Below are 27,705 nucleotides of genomic sequence, written 5' to 3'. Positions count from 1 at the left end.
AGCGGCGACGCTGGACGGAGACGCGCTGCGCCGTGACGTCAGAGCAAGGCGGCTGCGCCCTGAAGATTCCCTCCGGTGCCCTTTACCCTTTACCGTTGCGCGTTGCTCGAGTCTGGTGTGGAGTCAGGCGGGCTCTGCCGCCTCCAGCCATGTTCTCTCTCCGAGGCTGCGGGCGCTGGGTCGCCGCCTCCCTCGCCAAACAGCACGTCCCGCCGCCGGCCCGGCTCAGCGGCGACAGCGCTAGCGCTGCGCCCGGGACCCCGCGCTACGACGTGGTGGTGGTGGGCGGCGGGCACGCGGGCACGGAGGCGGCCGCGGCGGCCGCGCGGTGCGGCTCCCGGACTCTGCTCCTCACGCACCGGGTGGACACGATCGGTGAGCGGCAGCCGCTGTGGAGCTTGGCGTGGGACGCGGGTTGCGAATAATCAGTCCCCCTCTCCCCCTCCCAGTGCCTGCTGTGGCCCCCTGTTCCCTCCCCCGAGGCTGGTGGGAATCCTGGGGTCAGTGGTTTGGGCCCGACGTGTCTCGCGGAATCGGGGCCGGGTCAGGACTCTGGCTTAGGCTCTGCCGGGACCGCGGGTTGTGCTGCCGCCGACAGAAACAGTAGCTTGCAGGATGTGGGGGGCGGTGCCTTCGGAAAGGGGGAAACAGAATATTCTACTTAGCTGATAGCTTCTGATTTCATTGCCCTTTAGCCTTTACTAGCTTGTTGCTTTGGCTAAAGAGGGAATTAACATTATTAGTGATCGTTTACAAATGATCGCTGTGTTTTTTTCTCAAAACTTTGTTTTGAAGAAGGATGCTACCTTTTGTTGCATTCTATGTTTCTGCTGGATGTTTGTTCCCTCGTTTTGTGACTGGTTCCCTCCCGTGCCTGCCCTGACCAGGGCGGGGGATAGAGCCTTCCACTGAGGTACATGCTCTTGATCAGAATGGAACCCAGAACCCATGAGTCCACAGGCCAATTCTCTAATGCACAGAGCTAAATCGGCTATGCCTAATCTCCCTCCCTCCCCCCCCCCCTCTCTCTCTCTCTCTCTCTCTCTCTCTCTCTCTCTCTCTCTCTCTATATATATATATATATATATATATATATATATATATATATATATCTTTATTGATTTCAGAGAGGAAGGGAGAGGGAAAGAGAGATACAAACATCAATGATGAGAGAGAATCATTGATTGCCTGCTTCCTGCACATCCACCTGCAAACAGGCATGTTCCAGTGACCAGAATCGATCCTGGGACTCTTCAGGTGTGTCCTAATTCATGCACTGGGCCTTTAATATATAATTCCCGGTGCTTGAATTCGTGCATGGGTGGGGTCCAGCCAGCCTGGCCAGGAGAAGGGGACATGGGCAGTTAGCCAGCCTGCCTACTAGTCGAACTCCTGGTGGAGGGGACAATTTGCATATTAGCCTTTTATAGGGTATACACTGAGTGGCCAGATTATTATACGTTCAGAAATCATAATAATCTGGCCACTCAGTGTACGTGCAACTCTCCTGGGATAATGGCTGGCCCATATTAAGTGGTCAGTTGTTAACTGTTGTTTTACCATCAGCTTTTCTACATAGCTGACTTAAATTTTTTAGTACAGTGAAAAATTTACTGATTTATACATTTCTACTACCACTGTCCACCTCAGGTACTGGTGCCACACTTGGGATGTTAGTAGCCTCTATTTAAGAGCCCAGATGATCACTAGATCTTATTCCAACTCCAAACGATTGGGAATGAATGCTGGCTTCCTGGAGTTCTCTGTTGTGAAAAATTTTGAGGACTAAGCAAAAGAGAGTGAGTGACTTATTCAACTTTTATGCCTATAAGGAGAAAAGCTCCTTGTAGGCATGTATTGATATTTGAGAAAAAGTTTTCAGCAGTTTAAAAAGATGAGGATTCCTTTGCATTTGACCTTCACAAATGTAAATTTTATAAATAGGCTTGTAATATAGTTACACTCATTTAATAAAGGGCCTAGAAGTTGTCTAGTTTAGGGCTATAGAAGAGTAGTGGAGCTAAGCCATTGTGGCTCAGTGGTTGCACATCAACCTATGAAACAGGAGGTCAAGGTTCCATCCCAATCAGGACATATGCCCAGGTTGCAAGCTTGATCCCCATTGTGGGACATGCAGGAGGCAGCCGATCAATGATTCTCTCTCATCATTGATGTTTCAGTCTGTCTCTACATCTTCCTTCTTCTCTGAAATCAATAAACGTATATTTTTTTTAAAAAGAAAGTAGTGGAATTTCAATAATTTTTGATGTTTTAAGTGTTTTGTTTTTTCCCTTTTCTGTGTAGGAGGAGACTCATTTCCGGGGGTCAAAGTTTAAGAAAATGTCAGAAATTAGTGGGGTTCAGAAATTTTTGTAAAATTAACTGATATATAATGGATATTAAAAGCTACATCATTATCCCTGGCCCAGTTGCTCAGTAGGTTAGAGCATCATCCCTGATACACTAAGGTTGTGTTTGATTCCCAGACAGGGCACAATGCATAAATAAGTGGAACAACAAATTGATATCTATCACTCTCTCTCTTCCTCTCTCTGTTTCTCTTTCTCTCACTCCCTTCCTCTCTCTCTCAAATCATTTAAAAAAAATAAAGGTAAGTCATTTTGATGAGTAGCAATATCCAGACCTCCAAATAAGACTAGGAAATTTGCCAAGACTGGTTTGGCTCAATGGACAGAGCGTCGGCTTGGGGACTGAAAGGTCCCGGGTTCGATTCCGGTCAAGGGCATGTACCTTGGTTGCGGGCATATCCCCAGTAGGGGGTGTGCAAGAGGCAGCTGATCGATGACTCTCTCTCATCGATGTTTCTAACTCTCTATCTCTCTCCCTTCCTCTCTGTACAAAATCAATAAAATATTAAAAAAAAAAAAAAAGACTAGGAAATTTTAAAGAAGAGATATAAAATATGGTTTTTACTTTAAGGAAACTTATAATTTAATTATTTCTGCAAAAAAGAAAATAGAGATGGCATTTATAGAAGACATAATTGAATAACAGTGGACCACTCCCAAGATTACTTTAAAGTATTCTTGATTTGGAAAGGTTTCATGAGGTAAAGATTTCAAAAACCATATTTTAAAGGAAAAGGCAAACTAATGAAATAAAATATGCATCAAAGAAAAGATTGAAAGGATACTACAGGCAAATGTTTGTCTTCCAGATTGCTTGAATTGTGCCCTATTGGGACTTTGGAATTTTCTTTTTAGTGTTTGTTTCAACTCTCTTATTTTTTATCACATGAGCTGATTCTAGCCACTTGTACAAACAATTTTCTATTGCACTCACTACCGTATTGCGAAGTGCTCATAAATTTATTTTGTCTGTTTCTTTAGGTCAGATGTCCTGTAATCCTTCCTTTGGTGGTATCGGAAAGGGGCATTTAATGAGGGAAGTGGATGCTTTGGATGGCCTGTGTTCCCGAATCTGTGACCAGTCTGGTATACATTACAAAGTATTAAACCGGCGTAAGGGACCAGCTGTTTGGGGTCTGAGAGCTCAAATTGATAGGAAACTCTATAAACAGAACATGCAGGTGAGAATAAGGCACGAAAGCAGGAGAGATAGTAGTGAACGTTTAACTGTTGTTTCAACTTGCACTCTCTTTTGACAGAAAGAAATCCTAAATACACCACTGCTTACTGTTCAGGAGGGAGCCGTAGAAGATCTTATACTTACAGAACCAGAACCTGAGCACACTGGGAAATGCCGCGTCAGTGGTGTTGTTTTGGGTATGTACTAGTTATAGATGATAATAACAGTATCAGACTCCCTGTAAGCAATTTATTTTAGAGCAGAATATGGGGATATTTACTTTTCTAGGAGATTGTTGTGTTTTCTCTTCATGAATGAGGAAAACTATAAAAAGATCAGAATTCTTTCATTTTGGCATTTGTGAAGCTTAGTCAAATTATGGGCTCATCTGTACCACCCGTAGGACTTTAGCCTGAATAATTGAGTCTTTTTTCTCTTGTTTTTTTTTTTCTGTTGTACTTTTTATTTTTTCTAGTTCTGATCTTAAATCTTTGAAGCTTATATTTATAAGATTATTATGTTTTATATTTATTTATTTATTCATTTATATATTTTAAAAAAATATATTTTATTGATTTTTCACAGAGAGGAAGAGAGAGGGACAGAGAGTTAGAAACATCAATGAGAGAGTCATCGATCAGCTGCCTCTTGCACACCTCCCACTGGGGATGTGGCCGCAACCAAGGTACATGCCCTTGACCGGAATCGAACCAGGGACCCTTCAGTCCCCAAGCTGACGCTCTATCCACTGAGCCAAACCGGTTTTGGCATATGTTTTATATTTAAAAGGGTTACGTATTGCCAAAACCGGTTCAGCTCAGTGGTAGAGCGTCGGTCTGCGGACTGAAAGGTCCCAGGTTCGATTCTGGTTAGGGGCATGTACGTTGGTTGTGGACACATCCCCGGTAGAGGGTGTACAAGAGGCAGCTGGTCGATGTTTCTCTCATCGACATTTCTAGCTCTCTATCTCTCTCCCCTCCTATCTGTAAAAAATCAATCAATAAAATATATTTTAAAAGGGTTATGTATTAATTTTTTAATCAAAATATCACATGCACCTAACTTTTATAAAAATCAAGTAGAATTTAAAAATGTGTATAGCCCCTAACTGGTTTGGCTCAGTGGATAAAGCATCAGCCTGCAGACTGAAGTTCCCATGTTCGATTCCAGTTAAGGGCACATGTCTGGGTTGCGGGCAGGATCCTTAGTTGGGTGTGTGCAGGAGGCAGATGATCAGTGATTCTCATCATTAATGTTTCTCTCTCTCCCTCTCCCTTCTTCTCTGAAATAAATAAAAAATATATTTTTTTAAATGATGAGAGATGCCGAAACCGGTTTGACTCAGTGGATAGAGCATCGGCCTGCGGACTGAAGAGTCCTGGGTTCGATTCCGGTCAAGGGCATGTACACTGCTTGCAGGCACATCCCCGGTGGGGGATGTGCAGGAGGCAGTTGGTCTATGTCTCTCTCTCATCGATGTTTCTAGCTCTCTATCTCTCTCCCTTCCTCTCTATAAAAAATCAATAAAATATATTTAAAAAATTATTTTAAAAAAATGATGAGAGGAACTGTGCTGGAGAATCTCAACATTTACAATACAAATCTTGAGACTGGCTGGTATGGCTGAGTGGTTGAGCATTATTAGCCTATGAACCAGGAGGTCACAATTCTAATACCCGATCAGGGCACATGCCCAGTTTTGGGCTTGGTTCCAAGTAGGAGGCATGCAGGAGGCATTGATCAATGATTCTCTCTCTTCATTGATGTTTCTATCTCTCCCTCTCCCTTCCTCTCTGAAATTCATAAAAATATAATTAAAATAAAGATCTTAACTTAATTTCCCTATTATAAAATTTCAGATTTATTAATTTTTTAAAATGCGGAATACATATATACATAGTAAACAGTTTAAAGAGGACAAAAGAACATAGCATGAAAAGATGGTCTCTCTCTCATCTGTCCCCCAACCAATCAGTGTTGTTCTTCAGGAGCATTGCTAAGTGTCTTGGATAGTCTTTCTATCTGTGAATATACGTGTATCTTCGTGTGTGTGTGTGTGTGTGTGTGTGTATGTTTCACATAACAGCATATTATATACACTGACCTGTACTTTTTTAAAAAACACAGTCTGTGTTTGCTTTGCATCTGGGAACTATGTTTCTTTTTTAGAAGCTTGTATTTTTGTTCTGGTGATTATTTTAATAACTATAATTTTATATACTATACTTAATCTTTTCTTTCTTCCTGTCAGTGTTTGTTGACTTTCCACTATGAGTAATTTATTTCCCTTTTCTCTATTCTGTTTTCTATCCTCTGCAAATTTAATGATTACATTATTTTTGTTAGTATAGACCTTATACCTTTATTTATGTTTTTATTACTTAATTTCCTATCTTTAAATGCTATTTTTTAACCTGTCTACTTTATAGGCTTAATAATAGAACTTTTTTTTTAATCTGCAACACAGATTTCTAGTTTCAGGAGAACACCTAGTATATAATGAATGAACCAAGACCACACATTTTAAAATTTCAGAACACCAGAGACACATACAAGATCCTAGAAGCTTTTAGAAAGGGGAGGGGGGGGTCATATACAAAAAAAAAATTAAGTAAATATGCACTGATCTTCTTCACAGTAAAACTGGAAACTAGAAAATGGAGCAAGACAGTAAAAATTCTCAGGGGAAAAAATATGATTTAAACTAGAATTCTATTCTCAGCCAAATTCAGAGTTGAGTTTAAGGGGAGAATATTAATTTATAGATATACAAAGACTCACAAAACCTACTTCCCATGCATCTTTTCTTAGGAAGCTACTAAAAGATATAGTCCAGCAAAATGGGGAAGTAAACATAACATAAAATTTGCCTTTTTAAAAAAATATGTGTATTTAATGATTTTTAAAGAGAGAGGAAGGGAGTGGGATAGAGAGATAAAAACATCGATGAGAGAGGAACATCATTAATTGTCTGCCTCTTGCTCATTCACCTCTTGGTTTCTGGTTGACAATCAACCTCTGAGCCACTCTGGCAGGGTCTGCCTTTTTTAAAAAATATCCTTACCTTAGAACATGCTTAAAGAGAGGAAAGTGGGGGTAGGGAGATGGAGAAAGACATCAGTGTGAGAGAGAAAACTGATTGGTTGCCTCCCATATGTGCCCCAACCAGGGATTGAACCCACAACCTAGGTATGTGCCCTGTCTGGGTATTGACCCAAGAACCTTTCAATGCACAAGACAATGCTCAACCAATTGATTTACTCCAGCTGGGCATTTTAGCCATTTTTAAGTGTACAATTGAGTGTTGCTAAGTCCATCCACAATATTATAGAACTCACTACTATCTATTTCCTCAACTTTCTGAACTTTCTCATCATCCTAAATTGAAACTATTTCTATTAAACAGTAACTCCCCATTGCCCAAAGAATAAACCTAAATTTTCTGTAAGGAATTGTGTGTGGATATAACCTTTATGTGTAGATTCCATCTATCAATATTTCTCTTTATTTCAGCCCTAAGCTTCATTCCTACATTCCTCAGTTCTCCCTTTTCCTGGGCTTTATAGGGCTAATTAGTTCATCCTCATTGGTGTATTCTCTTCAGATTCTTGATTTACAGTCTTCTCCCATTTGCGAGGTCATTTATCACTTTTCCAACCACTTTCTGTCTTCTAAAAATATTTTGAAATGTCTCATCTTTTGACAAGTCTCTCCCACTCATTGTCCTTGTGGTTTTATACCCTTTTGCTCCTTTATTTCATTTTCTTGAAGTTTCAGGAGGAAGAAGGAATTATATGAGGTAGTCTATAAGATTTACTGTTAACCAGAAGTCTTACCTAAATTAATTTTTAAAATCAATTGATTTAATCTTTTTTAGTGCTGGTATAATTTTAGGAACATGTGAATAGATGATAGTACATTATGTTCTCCCTCCCAACTTTCTTGGATTCTAGAGATTGATAACATGTAGCCTTCTTACTCATTTGAAATTATTTCTCAAATTTCTAAAGAGAAAGTTTTTCTGTAGTTCTAACGTAGTCACATTTCAGTTTGATCCATAGTAACAATTAGAACTTGATTTTTACTGTCTTTCCTATCCTTTAGTGGATGGAAGCAAAGTATATGCAGACAGCGTGATTCTGACTGCTGGGACATTTCTGAGAGGCATGATTGTAATTGGATTGGAGATGCATCCGGCAGGACGTTTAGGAGACCAGCCTTCCATTGGGTTGGCTCAGACTCTGGAGAAGTTGGGGTTTGTGGTGGGAAGATTGAAGACTGGGACTCCACCCCGAATTGCCAAAGACTCCATTAATTTCAGCATTCTAAACAAGCAAACACCAGATAATCCATCCATACCATTCAGCTTTATTAATGAAACAGTGTGGATTAAGGTAAGTAATTATGAAAATCTGGCTTTACAGATAAATATTGGTCATTCACAGAAGGATACAGTAGGTCCTCGGGTTACGTCAGAGATTAGTTCCTATGGTTTCTATGGTTCCTACCGCGCGATGTAACGCAATTTTGGCCGTAAGTTGGAACCCACCCACATAAGCACCTACATCACTCACATGGAGCACATACACAGCAGTAATGAAGTGAAACATTAAAAAAATTTAAAAGATGCCCTGGCTGATTTGGCTCAGTGCATAGAGCATCAACCTGTGGACTGGAGGGTCCCAGGTTCGATTCCGGTCAAGGGTGTGTACCTTGGTTGCAGGCACATCCCCAGTAGGAGGTGTGCAGGAGGCAGCTGATTGATATTTCTCTTTCATCGATGTTTCTAAATCTCTATCCCTCTCCCTTCCTCTCTGTAAAAAAGAAATAAAATATATATTTTTAAAAAATTTTAAAAGGTAACAATTCCTGACCTTTACTTGTGATAAATAAATAACAACATGAAGGCATATATGAACATACGTCAAAATGATGGAACATCTTTTTTTTTTTTTTTTTTTTTTTATAAATAAATGGGAGATGGCGATGTAGCACCAAATGATATACATCGAGTCCGACGTAACTTGAGGACTGTCTGTATAGCCTAACACATCCTTCTTCTCTGCTTCCCTTTCTCTCTTTCTTTTGTGATATCTCTCTCTCTCTCTCTCTTCCTCCCTCTCTCTCTCTCTCTCTCTCTCTCTCTCTCTCTCTCTCTCTCCTAGTAGCAATGCACTTTATATCACTATTACTTAATGCAAAAAAAAAAAAAAAAAAAAAGGATCTTTTAAAGGATTAGTTAATTTGGCTGATTGGGTCATTTTCCCATATGTTCTTAAGTTATTTCTTTAATAACTTTGCCTATTTAAACATACATATATATATAGAGAGAGAGAGAGAGAGAGAGGAGCTGGTGCTCTTTATTTATTTATTTATTTTTTAATATATTTTATTGATTTTCCACAGAGAGGAAGGGAGAAGGTTAGAGAGCTAGAAACGTCGATGAAAAAGAAACATTGACCAGTTGCCTCCTGCACACTCCCCATTGGGGATGTGCCCGCAACCAATGTATTATACATGCCCTTGACCGGAATCGAACCTGGGACCTTTCAGTCCGCAGACTGACACTCTATCCACTGAGCCAAACCAGTTTTGGCCCTATTTAAACTTTTTGAAACAATCTTATACCTATAGAAAAATTGCAAGGCAACTAGAATAATCTCCTACAAACCATTGAAATTCATCCACTGTTAATAATTTATCATATTTCTTTCTTTTTTTTTAATATATATTTTATTGATTTTGTACAGAGAGGAAGGGAGAGAGATAGAGAGTTAGAAACATCGATGAGAGAGAGTGTCATCGATCAGCTGCCTCTTGCACACCCCCTACTGGGGATATGCTCGCAACCAAGGTACGTGCCCTTGACCGGAATCGAACCCGGGTCCCTTCAGTCCCCAAGCCGACGCTCTATCCATTGAGCCAAACCGGTTTCGGCAATTTATCATATTTCTTTCTCTCTAGATATATACCTATATGTCTATATATAGATTTATATATAGTATAAAACAGTAGATTACACACTCATACTTTGTTGTTGTTGTTGCTGCTCTCCCTCCCCCAACACACGCTCAGGCACATGCACCATGCACACTCAGAGCCTTCCATTGCTCCACTATCCTATCGACATCCTGTATCAGAATTGTGTGTTGGTCACAGTCCAGGAATCTGCATCGATACATCATGATCACACAGAGGGTCCAAAGTTTACATCTGCATTCACTCTCTGTGGCTGTCATACAGTCTGTGGATTTTGACAAACGTATCTATCTCACCAGTACACATTCATTCTGACGCTTCTTTTTTGTCTGATACATTTGAGAGCAAATTGCAAAGATCATGACCCTTTACCCCTAAATAGTTCAGTCTGTATCTCAACTAAACACAAAAACATCCTCTTATAGAACCTCAATTCAGTGATAAAATTTGGGGAATTTAACATTGATTCAATAGTATTATCCTATATAATAAAAGGCTAATATGCAAATTGTCCCCTCGATCTGGAGTTCGACCAGGAGTTCAACTAGGAGTTTGACCAGGAGGAAGGGCCAGCCAGCCAACTGCCTGTGGCCCCTCTTCCTGGCCAGCCAGCTGGCCTGATCGCTCTGATTGGGGCAGGCTGGCCAGACCCCACCTGTGTACAAATTTGTGTACTGGGCCTCTAGTCTGATATTATGTTCAGAGTCAGATTTTACTGATTATCCCAGTATTGTCCTTTAATAGCAGTCATTTTTTTCCCCAATCTAAGATCATATATTTAATCATCATTTCTCTTTAAAAAAAAATTTATGATTTCAGCCAAAACCGGTTTGGCTCAATGGATAGAACCTGGGGACTGAAGGGTCCCGGGTTCGATTTTGGTCAAGAGCATGTACCTTGGTTGCAGGCACATCCCCAGAGGGGGGTGTGCAAGAGGCAGCTGATCAACGATTCTCTCTCATCGATATTTCTAACTCTCTATCTCTTTCTCTTCCTCTCTGTAAAATATCAATAAAATATATTAAAACGATGTTTAAAATATATATAGATATAGATATAGATATAGATATCTATATATATATATATATATATATGATTTCAGAGAGGAAGGGAGACGGGAGAGAGAGAGATAGAAACATCAATGATGAGAGAGAATCATTGATTGGCTGCCCCCTGCCTGCCCCCCACTGGAGATCAAGCCCACAACCCAGGCATTGCCCTTGGCCAGAATAGAACCTGAGACCCTTCAGTCTGCAGGCTGATGCTCTATCCACTGAGCCAAACTGGTTAGGGCCATCTCTCTTTCATCTGAAATAATTCTTCAGTCTTGTACAATACTGACATTTTTTAAGAGTACAGGTTACTTTTGCCTTGTCTTTTGAATATTAAAAAAAAAAAAAAGTATATTGTGTTTTTAGAATTGAGGACTAATAATAATGGTTCTAGTTTCTTGTAAGCGTTATCCTAATGAGTGGCTTCAAATATTGTTGTGTGTGTTTTTTTCTTTTTTGAAAACTCACTTTTATATTTTTGCTTTTGGAAAATATAAATTGTGATAATACTTTCTTGGAATATGTATTTTAAAACTTTTATTATAAAATTTAAGTTTATATAGAGAATAGAAGAAATAGTATAATGAATCTGTGTGTCCATCACCCAGCTTCAACAAATAACTTTTTTTTGGCATTCTTGTTTTTATCTTCCCTTAATATTTTCTTCTTGCAGATTTTCATCAACAATCTCAAATATCTCATCATTTCACTTATAAATACTTCATTATATGTCTTTAACAGATAAAAATGTTATATAAGAATTAACCATAGTACTATTATCACATCCAGCAAAAACATCATTTCTTAACATCATCCAATATTATGTGTGCAGTCTATTTGAATAAGAAGCAAACTAGTAGAGAGGCGAAAGTGTTATAACTAATTCATGTGTTTTAGCCAGAAGATCAGCTGCCGTGTTACTTGACTCACACCAACCCTAGAGTGGATGAGATTATCCTTGAGAACCTGCATCTTAATAGTCACATTAAGGAAACTACAAAAGGACCCCGGTAAGGAGAAAGTGCGACTGCTCAGTTACTTTAAGAAATGATGCCAGCCTCTTTCATTTGTTCAATTAAATTTTTTAATTTCAATGTCCTTTTCTAGATACTGTCCTTCCATTGAATCAAAGGTTTTGCGTTTTCCAAACCGTTTACATCAGGTTTGGTTGGAACCTGAAGGAATAGATTCTGACCTCATCTACCCCCAAGGGTTATCTGTGACGCTGCCAGCTGAATTACAAGAGAAAATGATCACATGCATCAGAGGCTTGGAGAAAGCTAAAATGATCCAGCCAGGTAAAGAGAATCACAGCCGCCCTTCAGTAGGAGCTCAGCATCATCTTAGCAGATAGAAGAGGTTGTAACTGCAGTCAGGGCTGCTTAGAGCCTCAGAAGACAAAGCCCAACAACTTGGCATTTAAAATAGTCTTCATTTTTTTTTCTTTTATTGTTTAAAGTATTACAAATAGTAATATTTTATGTCTCCTTTTTTCCCCATTGACTTCCACCCGGCCTCCCCTACCCTCCAGCACATGCCCTCCCCCATCCCCCTCAGTGTCTGTGTCCATTTTTGAATAGCATTTAATGATAATATTTGCACCTCTACCTTGAGGCAAGTCCAGCTCTGTTTTTACTTACTTTGTACCATTATTCTTTGGTCAGGCTATGGTGTTCAGTATGATTACTTAGACCCCCGTCAGATCACTCCTTCTCTCGAGACTCATTTGGTGCAACGGCTCTTCTTCGCTGGACAGATAAATGGCACTACTGGTTATGAGGAAGCTGCGGCCCAAGTAAGGGTTTGTTCAAATGTTAATGTAAACAGAAAGGGACTAATTAACTGGTGTTCCTCCTTTTAATGTGTTACGATAATTATATAGATCTTAGATACAATGCATAACTAATAGAAGACATTTCTGTTTCAGGTTATGTGGAGATGGTTATTGTATGCAATAGGATTTAAAAAAAAAAACACTTGTGTCTTTATTCTTTTAAAATAACTTTACTAAATTGATCATGTGTTATTATTAAATGGGAAGTTTTATTCTTTTTATAAATGGGAAAAGGCTAAAAAAGTTTTTAGGCATGTATTGAATGAATCATAGTGTTGTAAAGTGGTACATAACCCATATTCTGTTTCTAAGTAAGGTTCAGATTTTCTACCTCTAGTCTATCCATTCTGGCAGTGCCTGCTTTCTTGCTGCCCCATGCTATTTTACTAGGTAGTGTTCTGAACAGGACAGCTTTTTATCAGTTCATAATGGCCTTTTAAACATTTCAGTCCTCTTGTAGGGTGTCATAGCTGGAATCAATGCAAGTCTTCGGGTCAGACGCAAGCCTCCTTTTGTTGTTAGCCGGACAGAAGGCTACATAGGAGTCCTGATTGATGACCTCACCACACATGGCACCAACGAACCGTACCGAATGTTTACCAGCCGAGCAGAGTTCCGTTTGTCACTGCGCCCTGATAATGCTGACAGCCGCCTCACATTCCGAGGTAACTCTTCGCTGAGTCTGCCAACCAGGTTTACTCTTCTCTCAGACCTCTCTCATGTTCTCTCCTGCCTTCTTCTAGGGTGTAAGGAAGCTGGCTGTGTGTCCCAACAAAGATATGAAAGAGCTTCTTGGATGAAGTCTTCTTTAGAAGAAGGCATTTCTATGTTAAAATCCATTGAGTTTTCAAGTTCTAAATGGAAAAAGTTAATCCCAGAGGCTTCTATAAGTATGGGTAAAGTTGTATCTATCAGGTATGCATTTTTAATATCAGTTACAGAACTTACAAATTACAGAATTTATAAAAAAAAACGAGATCATGCCGAAACCGGTTTGGCTCAATGGATAGAGCGTCAGCCTGCGGACTGAAAGGTCCCGGGTTCAATTCCGGTCAAGGGCATGTACCTTGGTTGCGGGCACATCCCCAGTGGGGAGTGTGCAAGAGGCAGCTGATCGATGATTCTCTCTCATCGATGTTTCTAACTCTCTATCCTTCTCTCTTCCTCTCTGTAAAAAAATCAATAAAATATATATTTTAAAAAAACAAAAAAAACGAGATCATTTCAGAGAGACATTAAAAACTCCCTACTTATTTTTTTAAAATTTATCTTTATTGTTAAAAGAATTACATATGTCCCCTTTTTGTCCCCCCTCCCTCTTCTAGCCCCCTCCCCAGACCTTCAACATGGGTTATGTACATATGCATATATGTTCTTTGGTTCATCTCTTCCTTCCCCCTCCCACTTCCCTCAGAATTGTCAGTCTGTTACATGTTTCCATGTCTCTGGATCTGTTTGGTTTTTCAGTTTATTTTGTTCATGAGAATCCACTTATAAGTGAGATTATGTGATATTTGTCTTTCTCTGAAATATTTCACTTAACATAATAGTTTCTAGGTCCCTCCATGTTGTCTCAAAGGGTAAGATATCCTTTACAGATGCATAGTATTCCATTGTGTAAATGTACCACAGCTTTCTTATCCACTCATCTACTGATGGACACTTGGGATGTTTTCTAGATCTTAGCTATTGTAAATAATGCTTCCATGAACAGAGGGGTGTATATATTCTTTCTGAATGGTGTTTTGGGATTCTTAGGATATATTCCCAGAAGTGGGATCACTGGATTAAATGGCAGATCCATTTTTAGTTTTTTGAGACACCTCTATTCTGATTTCCACAGTAGCTGCACCAGTCTGCATTTATACCAGCAGTGTACTAGGATTCCCATTTCTCCACATCCTCACCAGTACTTGTTGTTTATTAATTTATTGATTAGTAGCCATTCTGGCAGGTATGAAGTGATAGCTCATTGTCACTTTTATTTGCCTCTCCCTGATGATTAGTGACTTTGAGCATTTTTTCATGTGCCTGTTAGTCATCTGTATGTCCTCTTTGGAGAAATGTCTATTCACGTGCTTTGTCCATTTTTTAATTGGGCTGTTAGTCTTCCTGGTGTTGAGGTGTATGGGTTCTTAGTATATTATGGAAATTAAACCCTTATCAGATGTATCATTGGGAGTATGTTTTCCCATACATTGGGCTCCCTTTTCATCTTGTTGATAGCTTCTTTTGTTGTACAGAAGCTTTTTAGTTTGTTGTAGTCCCATTTGTTAATTTTTTCTTTTGTTTCCCTTGCTCTAGGCTAGGGGTGTCGAACTCAATCAGAGAAGGGGCCAAAATCTAAAATCCAGCCTAAATCTCGGGCTGAATGGTTTACTGAACAGTCATAAACTGTCATTGTGATGGAAATGCAGCGGAGTGCAGTGATGACAGCGCGGTGCGGGCCACATTGCAAGGCCTGGCGGGACGGATTTGGCCCTCGGGCCTTGTGTTTGACACATGTGCTCTAGGCAATGTATCGGTAAAAATGAGATCTTACTGTCTATGTTTTCTTCTAGGATTTTTATGGTTTCATGTTTTACATTTATGTCTTTTATCCAATCTGAATTTATTCTTGTGTATGGTGTAAGTTGGTGGTCTAGTTTGTTTTGTTTTGGTTTTTATGTACCTGTTCAATTTTCCCAACACCATTTATTGAAGAGATTATCTTTATTTCATTGTATGCTTTTACCTTCTTTGTCAAATATTAATTGGCTATATGGTCATGGGTCAATTTCTAAGATTTCTATTCTGTGACAGCACCAGGCTGTTTTGATTACAGTGGCTTTGTAGTATATTTTGATATCTGGTATTGTGATCCCTCTAACTTTGTTCTTTCTCAAGACTTCTGTGGCTATTAAGGGTCTTTTTATTATTATTATTATTATTATTATTATTATAAGTATTTGGAATATTTGTTCTAGATCTGTGAAATATGCCATTGACATTTTAATCGGGATTGCATTGAATCTGTAGATTGCTCTGGGTAATATGGACATTTTAATTATGTTAATTCTTCCAGTCTATGAACACGGTATATGCTTCCACTTTTTTGGGTCTTCCTCTCTTTCCTTTTCATTGTCCTAAATTCTTCCGAGTATAGGTCTTTTACCTCCTTGGTTAAGTTTATTCCCAAGTATACTATCTTTTTGTTGTTGCAATGGTAAATGGGATTTTTTTTTTAGTTACTTTTTCTGAGGATTCATTATTGGTGTATAAAAATGCTATTGATTTATGGATGTTAATTTTGTATCCTGCTACTCTGCCAAATTGGTTTAGTAGATCTGACAGTTTTTTGGAGAGGTTTTTAAGGTTTTCTGTGTGTGGTATCATGTCATCTGTGAATAATGAGTATTACTTTCTCCTTTCCAATTTGGATGCCTTTTATTTCTCTTGTCTGATTGCTGTGGCAAGGACTTCTAGTGCTATGTTGAATGAGAGCGATGGACGTGGACACCCTTGTCTTGTTCCTCATCTTAAGGAAATGCTTTTAGATTTTGCCCATTGAGTATGAGGTTGGCTGTTAAACAGATTTTTAATTATAGTAACAGTAATTATTAAATAACCTGCATAGTAGTCACCCAAATCAAAGACATTCACAGGAATGACAGCTTGATTCACAAATAAGGTTGATGGATATATTTGTTTACCAGCTAAGTGGCACTGACAGATAGTATAAACATAGTTCATAATTGTATTTACTCAATTTTATGGCTGTTTGTTTAAATTTAGGAAGTTACACATTATTTCAAACTTTGCACAAGGAATATATGACATTATGTTTTGTTTTGATCAAATATCACACTATTTCAAATTTATATAATTAGAAGTTGCATTAAATATGACTAATATGTTTGAGGTCATAGTGAAAGCAGGGGAGCGATTGTTTTCAACTCAGTTTAAAATGCTAATTGATGATAAGAAGATGTAAAAGGAGGCTACAATTTTACCTTTATCCAACAAATCCTATGATTAAGGTGATTTAAAAAAAAAAAAAGTAATTTGGTCAAATGCTTTCCTTTTCAATTTTGTTCTTTCCCTTAAGGAGGAAACAGGGTCCCAGTGCCCCGTATTTGATTTCAGCACAATATTGATAGCCTCGCATTCAGCATCTCTAAATGAATTTACTTCTTTTTAACTTACTGTTTTTTATATTAAAAATTTATATTTTGATTATGTTGACATTTAATATCCTAAATGAACTCACTTTATCAATCCTCAGTAAATAAAACTAAAAAGATAGAAAGTTGGTCAAAATACTTTGATTGCTTTTACTGCATACATGCCAGGCTCTGTGCTGAGCACTGACAAGTTGAACCAGACTTTGAACAGGCTTTTTTTTTTTAATTGATTTCAGAGAGAAAGGAAGAGAGAGAGAGAGAGAGAGAGAGAGAGAGAGAGAGAGAGAGAGAGAGAGAGAGAGAGAGGGAGAAGTATCAAAAATGAGAGAAATCATTGATCAACTGCGAGAGAGAGAGAGAGAGAGAGAAGTATCAAAAATGAGAGAAATCATTGATCAACTGCTTCCCGCACACTCCTCACTGGGGATTGAGCCTGCAAACCAGGCATGTGTTCTGACCAGGAATCAAACCTTCTGGTTCATAGGTTGATGCTCAACCACTGAGCCACACCAGCTGGGTTGAGCAGGCACTTTAACCAGAGAGATACACAAATGCATGTGCACATTCATTTCTTGTCAAGATTACACAAAAACCTATTAATGAGTTAGGTGGCTCAGAAGTTCTCTGATCTTCTGTTGAAGTGTGCCAGACCTCTGTACTTTGAGGCTTAGGCTTGACTCAGAGTATGTCCTTAAGTCTAGACCTGTGAACCAAGCCTTGTAAAAAAAAGGGTTATTTTTTTTTTTAATAAGTTAGATGGTCAAGGTTTTTTATTTGTTTGTTTGTTTTTTAAAGATAAGCATATCCAAAGCAGATTTTTTAAAAAATATCTATTTTATTGATTTTTTTTAAAGAGAGGGATAGAGTGTTAGAAACATCGATGAGAGAGAATCATCGGATCAGCTGCCTCTTGCACACCCCCTACTGGGCATGTGCCCACAACCAAGGTATATGCCCTTGATCAGAATCGAACCCAGGATCTTTTAGTCCCTAGGCTGACACTCTATCCACTGAGCTAAACTGCTTTCAGCGGTCAAGGGTTCTTCTTCGGGGTCACAACCCTACTTGATTCCAAAGTAACTCTTTTTTGGGGTTAGTCATTAGGAAGTGCATTCCATTTTTATCTATATACATAAAAGCCTAAGCAACCATTTTGACTGGCCTATAGCTATGACATGCACTGACCACCAAGGGGCAGGCGCTCAACACAGTGCGCTCCCACAGCCAATCTCCTGCAGCCGGCCAACCTCCCACAGTCTCTTCCCCCTGGCTGGCCAACCACAATGGGCCCCAACTGGGCAAGACAGCCCCAAGATTGCCAGCCAGGCCGAGGGACCCCACCCATACATGAATTTGTGCACCGGGCCTCTAGTGTTCTGTAATTTCTGAAATTGATAACAATTACCCTTTTGGAGCATCTGGTTCTATAGCTTCAGTGTAGCTTATCTGCTGAGGCCTCTGTAATTAGTTGTCCAGTCCCTGTGGAGACAGAATTTCTGGACTTTCCTAGAGCAGGCTTCCTGAGGGATAGATGAGTCAGACATCTGCATGACTGTGATAATAGAATGGACTTAAAGAAGGTTGGTAGGAAGCCTGGGAGTACTTGGGACCCCTAGATGGGCAGGTCTGACTTCCTGTTAATTTGATAATGACTTGTTTTAATTGGTTTTGGGTGGGCAGCATTTATTAAAAAGACAACCAACAAGAAGAAAGAAAGATCAAAGTTAGTAAATAAAATGAATTATGTCAGTAAATATAGGGAAATTGTACAGATTGGGGCATTGTGAAAACCACACAAAATGAGAGAAACTATAGAATATTTTGCAGTCTTGGAGCAAGCAGGAGACTTCCTTCAGCTGGATCCGAGCATGCAAAAGGATGACTCTCTTACAGAACATGGGTTACATGGCTATGGCTTAGATGTAAATTCTTACGGAATTCAGTCAAACCCTTCTTATCAAAAGATATTCTGTCCTTACAAGAAAGGACAAATGGATTATAGCAATGCAAACTTTACCAACATCTCATTTCTCATGATAAGGGAAGGGAGTTGGGGAGAATCACACACATCTTATTGAGGTTCTGTGTTGCAGATGCTGCTGCATTTATTCACTGTCCATGGAAAAAATTAATTGTCTTGATATTATTTATTCTGAGATTATTATTTCCAAGGAATCCTGTTCTTAATCTGTCTTGTGTTGTATGGGCCCCTTTGTTAATGAATTTTTTGTGTATTTGCAGAGCTCTAGATGTTCTTAAGTATGAGGAAGTTGACCTGGAGTTATTGGCAAAGGCTGTTCCAGGACCCTTGAAGAAGTACACTCAATGTAGAGAGCTAGCTGAAAGACTGAAAATAGAAGGTAGAAATACTTCTTTTACTTAAGATGCCTATATATATTATCTCTTTGCTGTTTGTATAAATTATGAATGGACAGCAGAGCTCTATTTTAAGAGGAGCCATTATTATCATAGGACCAGCATAGTGTTAGGCTCTGTGCTACTCAAAGTGGAGTTCCCAGGTTAGGAGCATTGCAACACGTGGGAGCTTGTTAAGAATGCAGACTATCAGGCTCCACTGCAGACCCACTGAGTGAACATCTGCATTTTACAAGATCCCCATGTGATTACAGTGCACATTTCAAGTTTAGGAACTACTACTGTAAATCCCTTAAAGAAAAAAGCAACAACTCTTTTTTTTTTTTTCTTGAACTTCCTTTTTACAGTTTCCTCATATAATATTCTAATAATGAGAAAAATATTACTATATTTGGCTTTGACAGTATACTAGAACATTTTTACCAATAACTACTTATTTTATCAGGCAAAGAAATCCATACTCTTGGGTCCTACTCTGAGTCAGTGTATTGACCCTCAAAGCTACAGAAGACTTTTAAAAAGTTTTTCATTATGAAAAATTTCAAACATAAAAATACTGAGAATAAGATCAGCTTCTGTATTTTGATAGAGGAAGTGTTTTCCTGGGGTGGAAATTATCTGGGTCAAAAGGCAAGTAACAGAATGAAATGGGGAGAATAGTAGGAAAAATTGGGTGATGATGATGCACTGTTCAAACAGGAAAGGATTTTAAAGCTCCTTGGCCCAGCGAATGTGGTAAGAATGCTACATTCTTGCTAGCAGTGGCATCTTCTATCAGTTCCAGAGAGGCCTATCACTTGCTACGCTTTGGCTGCTTTCATAGGATGACCCAAATGCTGCCTGCCGTCCCTCCATGCAAGTTAACAAAAGCCTAGCAACAAAAGAAAACCCATTTAAACTCTAGAATCATTCTTTCAAATAATCAGACACTAGTAGTGTACTAATGTATAAGAAGTAATACCTTTTATTTCGATATCATGATTTCTGTATTAAGTAAAAATTACTTTATTGAACGTTTAGGATCCTAGCATTGAAAAAAGGTGATTAAATTCTTCATTTTTAACTTGATTTGCAACTTAATTTGTCCAGTAAATCACCAGGTTCAGGTTAGAATAATCCAGAATAATTTAACTTGTTTGTAAATAAAGACTCTTAATTAATATCCATGGCCTAAAAGAAACCACACTAGGTTAAAATATAAGACATATCAGTGGTTTTCTAGTTACTTCACAGTTTTTCCACTAGAGGATCTTTTAAGTTTCTTAAAGGCAGAAATCGGTTTCAGATTCTTTATATTATCTCTGATGTTTTTGCTATATACATATTTGAAAGATTAAATATACTTTAACATATATGTTTTCTCATTTATATCCAATTATCCCTTGTCTATTCATGAGTCATAAAGTTGTATTACAATTTGTTGTACTATATTGTTATTTTGCAATGTTGTAGTAAGCCCTTTATGTGCATTATTTCATTTGATACTTGTAGATGTCCTATGAAGAATAGGTATTAGCATTATTACCTTAATTTTACAGATAAGTGGTAATTTTCCAAAAAACACACAACTGGTGAGTGGCAGAGCTGGGATTGAATCTAGCTTGTCTAAAGCCTGTGTACTTCACAACCACCCTTTGACCATCAGAAGTCATCTAAGTTAGCCCTTAAATTTTCTAGATAAACAAATGGAGGGCCAGAATGATTATGACATGCCGATAGTTAGAGGGCAATTCATTGGCAGAGCCAGGCTGAGATTTTCTGGCTACCAGACAAGTGATGGAAGCAGGTGCTACCAAAACCTTCAGAGAAAACATTTCTTGAACAGGACAGAGTGACTACCTCAGGTTAGGTTTTAAAATACATTTTGAGTTTATGTTTCTAAGAACAAAATGCTTTAATTATAAAATAATGGCTGAATTACCTTTTTAACTTTATGTCTGAGTAAAACCTTATTTAAATTATTTGAGAAGCTTTACGTAAAAAAAATACAGCTTTATATGTTCATAATTCAGAAACATTTTCTTGAAGAAACATCTGTCCTTTAGGACTTAAAATTCAAACCCACAGCCTTTTGAGGGATGTTCCACCAAAATTTGCATGAGAAGAAACACAATTTCTCTTTTAATTTTCCAAAGTTTTGAAGTGAAAGGCCAGTCAGTAAACTACCAGACAGATATTGTAGTAATATGTTAGATATTCCCTCTATTTTAGCTTTAATCTCCTTCTTCTTTACCATAGTGTAGTATTCCAGTGTGTAGATGTACCACAGTTTTTTAATCCACTCATCTGCTGATGGGCACTTAGGCTGTTTCCAGATCTTAGCTATGGTGAATTGTGCTGCTATGAACATAGAGGTGCATATATCCTTTCTGATTGGTGTTCCTAGTTTCTTGGGATATATTCCTAGAAGTGGGATCACTGGGTCAAATGGGAGTTCCATTTTTAGTTTTTTGAGGAAACTCCATACTATTCTCCACAGTGGTTGCACTAGTCTGCATTCTCACCAGCACTGCGAAAGGGAACAGGTAACCCCACCTCTCTCATGGTGTTGAATGAGATAATGCAGCAAAAGCTCTTTATAAATTATAAAAGGTTATAAAAATGTAACTTGTTAATGTAATCTATCATGACATAATTTATTTTGTTCACCAGCCACTTATGAAACAGTATTGTTCCATCAGCAACAAGAAATAAAGGACATTCAGCGAGATGAAGCCCTCCAACTGCCGAAAGACCTGGATTATTTGACTCTCAGGGATGTGTCTTTGTCCCAGGAAGTTCGAGAGAAGCTACATTTCAGTCGCCCACAGACGGTAAGAAAACGGGCAGTGGATAGGAATAGGTTAAAAATTAGAGCCAGTGCTTGCTTTTTTCTTTTTCTTATAAATTTTTTTATTTATTAATTTTTATTTTTTACATATATGTCCTTACACCCCTACTCATGCCCCCCCCCCCCCCCCCCGTTGTCTGTGTCCATTGATTAGGCTCATATGCATGCACACAGTCCCTCTGTTGGTCTCTCCCCCTTACTCCCACCTTCTCTGAGGTTTGACGGTCTGATTGATGTTCCTCTGTCTCTGGATATATTTTTTGTTCATCAGTTTATATTGTTCATATATTCCACAAATGAGTGAGATCATGTGATATTTATCTTTCTCTGCCTGGCTAATTTCACTTAGCATAATGCTCTCCAATTCTATCCATGTTGTTGCAAATGGTAAGAACTCCTTCTTCTTTGCCGCATCCTAGTATTCCATTGTGTAGATGTACCACAGTTTTTTAATCCACTCATCTGCTGATGGGCACTTAGGCTGTTTCCAGATCTTAGCTATGGTGAATTGTGCTGCTATGAACATAGGGGTGCATATATCCTTTCTGATTGGTGTTCCTAGTTTCTTGGGATATATTCCTAGAAGTGGGATCACTGGGTCAAATAGGAGTTCCATTTTTAGTTTTTTGAGGAAACTCCATACTGTTCTTCATAGTGGCTGCACTAGTCTGCATTCCCACCAGCAATGCACGAGGGTTCCTTTTTTCCACATCCTCACCAGCACTTGTCGTTTGTTGATTTGTTGATGATAGCCATTCTGACAGGTGTAAGATAGTACCGCATTGTTGTTTTAATTTGCATCTCTCTGCCAAAACCGGTTTGGCTCAGCCATAGAGCATCAGTCTGCGGACTAAAAGGTCCCAGGTTCAATTCCAGTCAAGGGCATGTACGTTGGTTGCGGGCACATCCCCAGTAGGGGGTGTGCAAGAGGCAGCTGGTCGATGTTTCTCTCTCATCAACGTTTCTAGCTCTCTATCTCTTCTTTCCTCTGTAAAAAAATCAATAAAATATATATATTAATTTGCATCTCTGTGATAATAAGTGACTTTAAGCAGTTTTCATATGTTTCTTGGCCTTCTGTCTTCTTTTGAAAAGTGTCTATTTAGATCGGTTGTCTATTTTTTATTGGATTGTTTATGTTCTTTTTGTTAAATTGTATGAGATCCCTATAAATGTTGGAGATTAAACTCTTATTGTTGACATCATTGTTGAATATGTTCTCCCATGCAGTGGGCTTTCTTGTTTTATTGGTGGTTTCCTTTGCTGTGCAGTTTTTATTTTGATGTAATCCCATTTGTTTATTTTCTCTTTAGTTTCCACGGTGCTTTCTTTTTTAAACCTGGAGTTACCATCATCATATAACTAAGGTTTAGTTCATCATAAAAAAGTAACTTCTTATTTTCAGTATCTCTTTCTATGACAGATGTCAATATATTTTTAAGAGGAAAAATCTTAGTCTAAATAACCACAAGTCAAGAATTCGATTATAATTTGGTGATTTTCAAATCACTTCTCGGTTCCCTGTCTAGGGACTCAGTAGTGTGGCCTTGAGAGCAACTAGGAGAAAGGGGAGCCGAAGAGGTTTCCTGCCCCATGCTTTAGCCCAAGTATGTGTGTAGGTGTGTGTGCATGCGTGTGCACCTGTATGTGCAGCTACATGCTTGTACACATACAGACACACATCTGTAAATGTCCATAAAAATCTTCGTTGTGTATAGTATTGAACTTCTAATAAAAATGCTAAAGACTAATAGGTTGGCCCTGGCTGGTTTGGCTCAGTGGATAGAACATCGGCCTGTGGAAGAAGGGTCCCAGGTTCGATTCTGGTCAAGGGCACATGCCCCGGTTGCAGTCTCGATCCCCAGTGGGGGGGTGCGCAGGAGGCAGCCGATCAATAATTCTCTCTCTCATCTTGTTTCTATCTCTTTCTTTTCTTCTCCCTTCCTCTCTGAAATCAATAAAGATATATTTTTTTTAAAAAAAAGACTGACAGGCTGTATTTATTGATTCTAAGACATACATTTTAACATCTCTGAAAAGCTAAGTTGTACCTTCAAAATTGTTGGTGTCTCATAGTTTAATGACAATGGGTTTTTTGTTGTTTTTAGTAGTGGTTCATAACAAAAAAGGAGCATTTAACAAAAAAAATTTTTTTTAATATATTTTATTGACTTTACTGAGAGGAAGGGGGAGGGATAGAGAGTTAGAAACATCGATGAGAGAGAAACATAGATCAGCTGCCTCCTGTACACCTTCCACTGGGGATGTACCACAACCAAGGTATATGCCCTTGGCTGGAATTGAACATGGACCTTTCAGTCTGTAGGCTGACGCTCTATCCACTGAGCCAGACAGGCTAGAGAACAAAAATATTTAATGATTTTTAAAGGAAGGAGTGATTTCATAAATATGGCATGTTGTTCCTAGCAATAGGCATGGAAACCATGGAAATAAGCCTTAAATTTTATACCTCTATATATACTATTCGTTTGGGGGTTATATTTTTATGGATAGTCATAGGCTATACTGCCTAGTATTATGGCTACTAGTCAAATAGACCATTTACATTAATTAAAATTTTTAAGAATTAAAATTCAACTATTCACTCATATTAGCCACATTTCAGGTGCTCAGTGGTTACATATGGCTAGTGGCTATCATGTTGGACATACATTTTTTGAGTGCAAATGTTATAGAAAATTTCCATTATCACAGAAAATTCAGTTCGATAGCACTGGTCATCAGGCTCACAATCCTTTACTCAAGTTCTAAAATACAAAAAGCTCTGATAAATGTTTGTTGTAGACTCATTTGGTGGCAAAACTGACCTGAATTGGCCTGGGGTTAGTCATTACATCACTTAGAGTTAATATTTATATATTTCATTATAAAAATACAACACAGAAATGTTGAGATTAATTATAGGGTGCTGCCCAACACACTGCTAGGGATGTTACATTAGTTTAATGAAAAGAAAAAGTAAGTGTCCCAACATCTGTTATTTATGTGATCTTGGACAAGTCATTTTATTTTCGCTAAGCCTCATTTTTCCCATTTAAAAAAAAAGGGGGGGGCCTCTAACCAGTTTGGCTCAGTGGATAGAGCGTCGGCCTGCGTATTCAAGGATCCCAGGTTCGATTCCGGTCAAGGGCATGTACCTTGGTTGCAGGCACATACCCACTAGAGAGTGTGCAGGAGGCAGCTGATCAATGTTTCTTGCTCATCAATGTTTCTAATTCTCTAACCCTCTCCCTTCCTCTCTGTAAAAAATCAATAAAATATATATTTTTAAAAAGGGAGATAATAACATTACCTATTTTATAGTTATTTTTGAAAACATTAAGGTAATAGTTTTGAAAGTATTTTATAAATTGTAATATATAAATTGTTACTGTCGAAAAAACCAAGATGGTGGCGTAGGTGAGCAACTAATCTGCCACCTCGCACAACAATTTCAAAACTACAACTAAAAGACAAAATGTCTATCACCCAAAACCACAGGAAAGCTGGTTGAAAAAGAAAGGAGCACAAGCACTAAAAAGCCTAGGTACGGAGGCACTCGAATCGGGCTGGTGGAGGGCAACTGGGCACGCGGATTTTTTTCAGTCAGAAGGGAAACAAGCTCCCGATCACTTTGAAATCCAGTATCTGGGGTCATGCGGGGACCCAGACTCCTATGGGGAGAAGCTGGTTTGTCGGCCATCGGGTCTGAAAGTGAGGGGTGACTTCTGCAGAGGAATGCAGGGACTTGGAAACGCTGAAAAGCAGAGATTTCTGACAGCAGCCATTGTTGTTTGCAATACCCCAGCCTAGTGATGTCCTGAGATCCTGCCCCACACATTCTACAAACCCACCCAGGCTCCACACAGCTGCTTTTGCATAAGCAGCGAAAATGCTGAGAAAAGGAAGGAGATCTCAAACAAAAGAAATGGAGCAGAACAAAAGACGATATAGAGTTCAAAACCACCGTTATATGGTTTTTCAAGAATTTCCTAGAAAAGGCTGATAAATTTAATGAGACCCTCGAGAATATGAAAAAGAAATTAAACCAACTAGAAATTAAACATACACTGACTGAAATAAAAAAATATTATAGACACCCAACAGCAGGCTAGAACGCAAGAATCAAGTCAAAGATTTGGAATACCAAGAGGAAAAGGCCACTCTTACAGAGAAGCAAGAAGAGAAGAGAATCCAGAAAGTTGAAGATAGTGTAAGAAGCCTCTGGGACAACTTTAAGTGTACCAACATCAGAATTATGGGAGTGCCAGAAGAAGGGAGAGCAAGATACTGAAAACCTATTTGAAGAAATAATGTCAGAAAACTTCCCCCACCTGGTGAAAGAAGTAGACTTACAAGTCCAGGAAGCACACAGAACCCCAAACAAAAGGAATGCAAAGAGGCCCACACCAAGACACATCATAATTAAAATGCCAAGAGCAAAAGACAGAGAATCTTACAAGCAGCAAGAGAAAAAATTACCTACAAGGGAGCACCCATAAGATTGTCAGCTGATTTCTCAACAGAAACTATGAAGGCCAGACGGGAGTGGCAAGAAATATTCAAAGTGATGAATAGTGAGAACTTACAACCAAGATTACTCTACCCAGCAAAGTTATCATTCAGAATTGAAGGGCAGATAAAAAAAAGCTTCACAGATTTGCCGAAACCGGTTTGGCTCAGTGGTAGAGCGTCGGTCTGCCGACTGAAAGGTCCCAGGTTCGATTCCGGTCAAGGGCATGTACAGTGGTTGTGGGCACATCCCTGGTAGGGGGTGTGCAGGAGGAAGCTGGCCAATGTTTCTCTCTCATCGATGTTTCTGGCTCTCTATCTCCCTTTCTCTCTGTAAAAAATCAATAAAATATATTTTAATAAAAAAAAATTCACAGATCAGAGAAAGCTAAAGGAATACACCACCACCAAATCAGTATTATATGAAATGCTAAAAGGTATTCTTTAAGAAGAAGAAAAAGAAGAAAAAAGTAAAGATAAAAATTATGAACAACATACATATCTATCAACCAGTGAATCTAAAAGTCAAGTGAATTAAAAATCTGAGGAACAGAATAAACTGGTGAATATAATAGAATCAGGGGCATAGAATGGGAGGGGATTGGTAATTCTCAGGAGGAAAGGGGTGTTTGTGTGGGGAGTACGGGAAGAGACTGGACAAAAATCATATACCTATGGATGAGAACTATGGGGGGGGGGGTAAGGACAGAGGGTGGAGTGGGGACCAGGTGGAGGGGAGCTGGGGGGGGGGGGAACAATTGTAATAATCTGAACAATAAAGATTTGTTTTTTAAAATTGTTACTGTCACTGGAAGGAAAATTTTATTTGACGTAGCTCACTTTGTTTTTCTTGTGGTTTCAATTCATAGATTGGGGCTGCAAGTCGGATACCTGGAGTGACACCTGCTGCCCTCGTCAATCTGCTCAGATTTGTGAAGACCATTCAACAAAGACAGGCAGCTATGAATGAGTTGCCCAAAACTGGTCAATGTGATACAGACAGACTTGAAAAGAGACAGTTATAGCTTTCTGTTCATCAGAGACATAATCAATGTAAGAGTATAGGTAGGAGATAAGTATTTCTATTAGAAAACCTTATTAATTATTATGGCTTTGTCATTAATGAAGAAGACAGATATTATCATTGTGCTTAGTTACAAACTCTTAATTTATACTCTTTCTCTCAGGTGTATTAATATAACTATTAATATACCTATTAATATAACTTTGTGCAGAGCCCATTAAAGAGAGATATAGTGTCCTGACTGGTGTGGCTCAGTTGGTTGGATGATGTCCCATGTACTGAAAGGTTGATGATTCAATTCCCAGTTTGAGCACACACCCAGGTTGCACAGCCACTTGGTATTTTGCTCTCACATCGATGTTTTGCTCTCTCTTCCTCTCCCTTCT

The 27,705-nt window shown here is 38.7% G+C and overlaps 1 protein-coding gene across 2 annotated transcripts; it reads left to right on the top strand.

The window, feature by feature from the left end:
• The first annotated feature begins 47 nt into the window (after nucleotides 1–47).
• Nucleotides 48–27,554, top strand: MTO1 (mitochondrial tRNA translation optimization 1). Of its 2 annotated transcripts, XM_036413498.2 has the most exons (12): nucleotides 51–375; nucleotides 3,351–3,550; nucleotides 3,629–3,746; nucleotides 7,654–7,943; nucleotides 11,478–11,590; nucleotides 11,688–11,878; nucleotides 12,245–12,375; nucleotides 12,875–13,079; nucleotides 13,158–13,329; nucleotides 18,819–18,937; nucleotides 21,606–21,766; nucleotides 27,165–27,554. In XM_036413498.2, the coding sequence occupies exons 1-12, from the start codon at nucleotides 150–152 to the stop codon at nucleotides 27,318–27,320; spliced, it is 2,082 nt and encodes a 693-aa protein (XP_036269391.1). In that variant the 5' UTR covers nucleotides 51–149; the 3' UTR covers nucleotides 27,321–27,554. The 2 variants fall into 2 exon arrangements, with proteins under 2 accessions (XP_036269389.1, XP_036269391.1); XM_036413496.2 differs by having other exon boundaries at nucleotides 48–375; nucleotides 12,875–13,329.
• The last annotated feature ends 151 nt before the right edge of the window (nucleotides 27,555–27,705 follow it).

This window comes from Pipistrellus kuhlii, unplaced genomic scaffold, assembly GCF_014108245.1.
Source record: "Pipistrellus kuhlii isolate mPipKuh1 unplaced genomic scaffold, mPipKuh1.p scaffold_m20_p_5, whole genome shotgun sequence".
Taxonomy (NCBI): Eukaryota; Metazoa; Chordata; class Mammalia; order Chiroptera; family Vespertilionidae; genus Pipistrellus; species Pipistrellus kuhlii.
The sequence above is the reverse complement of the archived record's forward strand: the minus strand, read 5'-3'. Positions and strand labels throughout refer to the sequence as shown.